The following is a 3845-nucleotide window of genomic DNA, read 5'->3' as shown; positions in this document are numbered from 1 at the left end:
AATGTCAATCTCATAAAATGTCAATCTCATAGAATGCTAGCATATTTTTGAAGTGGCTTAGAGGTTAAACATACACAAGACATCTAGAAACGAAACAAGAAAGTGAATGCGGATTCTTTCAAGAATGCCGATATTTTTTTTGCAAGAGATTTCAAGAATGAATGTAGTTTATGTTCATAGTTGTATTCTTTTAAGAATGTATGTAATTACTTATTCTAAACTATTAAAATTCGTCTTATATAAAAGTTGTATTCATTAAAAATTATTGGTCCTGATAATATGTGTTTATAATATTATGTTCATAGTTGTATACCATTCTGACATAATTACAGAATATCATTTTAACAAAATAACATTCTGATAGAATAAAATCGGTTTATGTTTACAAATTACGTTTGAAATTGAATTAACTTGAAAAAAAATCAGATTTTTTAAATCAAAATCATTAATTATCCCATAAATCTCGATTTTTCCTTTTTTAATTTTGTCTCAATTGACTAAAATGCCCTTATACTGAAATTTGTGTGATTATATGGTACATGTTACCCTATTGTAGTATCATAGACCCTCAGATCATGACCTTTGATTCTATTTCTTCCGATGGTCCAGATCTGTGCATTCTGGCACACAATAGTTACTAGAAACAAAATAACCTAAGCTTATATATATATATATATATATATATATATATATATATATATATATATATATATATATATATATATAGAGAGAGAGAGAGAGAGAGAGAGGAATGATCATTTAAGAACCTATAGTTTCCCGAGAACCCGAGAACTAAAGGTGGAGCGTTAGATAAAAAAAACGAGGGTTAAGATGTAAAGTGGCATTTTTGTAAATAGATAGAAAACTAAAATGGCAGGGGTATCTTAATTAAATTAAACAAGTGTATTATAGGAAACAAACATTTAATTACATTATATCCTAAATATACTGATAAACTAAAATATCATCTCTCTCCTCTCTCTCTCTCTCTCTCTCTCTCTCTCTCTCTCTCTTTTTCTCTCTCTCTCTCTCTCTCTCTCTCTAACCTACGATCTACTCTCATCCTCGCAGCGAGTTTCTTCTCCAATGATTCCCCTGATCAACTTCTTCTCCGACATCGGATCATCTACTGTTTCTCTTCTCCACCTCCAATGTAGATGATTTGCTCATCAAGTCAATCGGTTTCCCCTAAAATCAGCGTCAAGTCGTCCAAATATGGAGTTATTGTTCCTCATCGATCTTTCATCTCCGACCGATTTTGAATGCACCAACTCTGATCTTCTATAATTTTGTTGAGATCTAGAAATAATCATTTATAATTTTTTCGAGATCTCATCACCGATAAAATGTGATGGATTGATTATGACTGAGAAACAGAATGTCGAGATTCATGACTTTGAGATCTGTTGATAATCATAGCGCCATGGGCTCATCGGAATAATATCAGAAGGCAAGGCGTTGGACCATGGGATCATCGGAATCTACTCTTTCAAATTCACAATTACAGGTACGCCAATCTTTAACCTAATCAATTAAACACTATTTATCAGAAATTGAATCATTTTCATCATTTTATTTGTTTATGTGAGGAAGATTGAAGATGGAATCACCACCGTCTCCGAGCGATTCGAAGACGTGGATCCCATGTTAGAGAAGATTAGATCCCTAAAAATTATGAGTCTTTTTTCTTTCTATTGACGAACACTAGAACTAAGTGACTTGAGCTTCTTCAATTCCTTCTTTCCATAAATCCTACAAGTGTTATACGAGTATAAGAACTCGGATGTATAATCAATGTGTTTATATTTCTTCTGTTGCCAAAGTCATAAATTCATCGCTACAAGTAGTCAATTTGTATTACTTCATTGAGAGTTTTATCTATCAGTTCAAAATTGACGCAACACTGAGGTCAATTTTGTTACAAATTGGGAATAATCCGAAACAATCTGTTATCATAGCTGTTAATTCATAAATTGATCCTTCTGTTATGTGATACTACTCGATCAGGCAACTCCAATATTGACATCTGCATCAACAGAGAGCAGCTTGACAGAAATTTTAGTCAGGAAGCCATCATCTTCTTCTGATTCAGGTATTGGTGTTACTGTGTTACAATCATTTATCTTCATCGAACAATAATTAACACCTTTACATACTTTTTGTTGATCTTTTTTCTTGTGCTTGAAATAGCTATTATAGATCGGAAAGTGCTACTGGAATTATTCTCAATGTATCAAGAATGGCAAGAAAACCAGGCTCAAAACATCAACAAAGACAGGTATGCTTTTTATAATAGTAAATCCATGTTTGATAGAGCACATTTTTTGACCTTTTTGATCAAATCATTCATGTCTAGTAAAGACTCCTTCACATCAAATCAAAAACTTCCATAAATTTAGACAATGTGATAGTTGTTGGTTATTTCTGCAGGAAGAAATAGAAAACAAAATAGAACTTGCAGATGCTTTAGCTGTAAAAATTCTTCAAAGATATAATTACTCTCTCTCAGCAATGAAAACAACCTCAAATCACCTTTCTGGAGATATATCAATTCTTTGTCAAGATTTCCATATTTTCTATAAGTGTCTAGTGATTTACATGTAAATCACAAGTGAATCACATATGAATTACATGTGATTCACATGTAAATCACATGTAATTCAGATGTGAATCACATGTAATTCACATGTTATTCAAATGTAAATCACAAGTGAATCACATATGAATTACATGTGAATCACATGTAAATTACATATGAATTACATGTGATTCACATGTAAATCACATGTAATTCACATATGAATTACCTGTGATTCACATGTAATTCACATATGAATTACATGTGATTGACATGTAATTCACATATGAATTACATGTGATTCATATGTAAATCATATGTAATTCACATATGAATCACATGTAATTCATATGTGAATCGTCTGTGATTCATATGTTAATCACATATGTATTTTTGTGAGTGTTTTTGCATCAATCAGATTTTTTTAATTTTCTTGTAGATTTGGAAGAAATTGTGGTGAATATTAAAGAGGTGAAAAATGATAAATTGAAGAAAATATGGAAATATTGACGCGAAGACATGAAAATGCTTTTGAAATTTTGTAGCATTTTTTTTATATTTTATTTTGTATCGAATAAAATACTTATTCTATTGTGTTTATAGATTAGTAATTAAAATGAATTTTGTTATGATTTCCTTACAAATATTATGGCATATGAAATATATATATATGCATTTGTAAAAATATGCATATATGCACCTAAAATGTTGATTTTTCGGTTAAAAAATTATAGCATTTTTTAAATTTTCCATTTTTTTTTAATTTTAATGATTTTTAAATGCTTTTAAAAAAATTGCAGTTTATGTAAAAAAAATATTTTTTTCAAAAATTCATATTTTCTATAAAAAATTAAAAAATCTGCAACTTTTTTAAAAAAAATATGAAAAATACTATTTTTTTAAAAAAAATCTGAAAATTTGATCTATTTTGTAAACTTTTAGACATTTCTATTAATATTTCCAATAACACAAAAAATTAAACATTAAATGAGATTGGTAAGATTACGATCATGCCCTTAATGAATTAGTTTTGATCTAACGCTTCACTTTTAGTTCTCGGGTTCTCGGAAACTATGAGTTCTCAACCGATCTCACCCCTATATATATATATATATATATATATATATATATATATATATATATATATATATATATATATATATATATATATATATATATGGTCTATATATATATATATATATATATATAGACCATATATATATATATATATATATATATATATATATATATATATATATATATATAT

General features: G+C 28.4%; 1 protein-coding gene across 1 annotated transcript; it reads left to right on the top strand.

Annotated features, from left to right (window-relative positions):
* Positions 1 to 1417: 1417 nt before the first annotated feature.
* On the top strand, positions 1418 to 2441 carry LOC145134679 (uncharacterized). Its single transcript, XM_079069525.1, has 3 exons — positions 1418 to 1507; positions 2008 to 2092; positions 2191 to 2441. Exons 1-3 carry the CDS (start codon positions 1466 to 1468, stop codon positions 2391 to 2393), a joined length of 330 nt encoding a protein of 109 aa, XP_078925651.1. The 5' UTR covers positions 1418 to 1465; the 3' UTR covers positions 2394 to 2441.
* The last annotated feature ends 1404 nt before the right edge of the window (positions 2442 to 3845 follow it).

Source organism: Lactuca virosa, chromosome 8, assembly GCF_052849685.1.
Source record: "Lactuca virosa cultivar CGN04683 chromosome 8, Lactuca_virosa_CGN04683_v6, whole genome shotgun sequence".
In the NCBI taxonomy this organism is placed as follows: Eukaryota; Viridiplantae; Streptophyta; class Magnoliopsida; order Asterales; family Asteraceae; genus Lactuca; species Lactuca virosa.
This window is presented reverse-complemented; position numbering and strand designations above follow the sequence as displayed.

Excerpts from the sequence above, each read along its gene's own strand:
- LOC145134679 (XM_079069525.1), top strand. The coding sequence starts at position 1,466 with ATGGGATCATCGGAATCTACTCTTTCAAATTCACAATTACAG. Across the intron at positions 1,508-2,007 it reads TTTCAAATTCACAATTACAG|GCAACTCCAATATTGACATC; the intron begins GTACGCCAATCT and ends CTACTCGATCAG. Across the intron at positions 2,093-2,190 it reads ATCATCTTCTTCTGATTCAG|CTATTATAGATCGGAAAGTG; the intron begins GTATTGGTGTTA and ends TGCTTGAAATAG.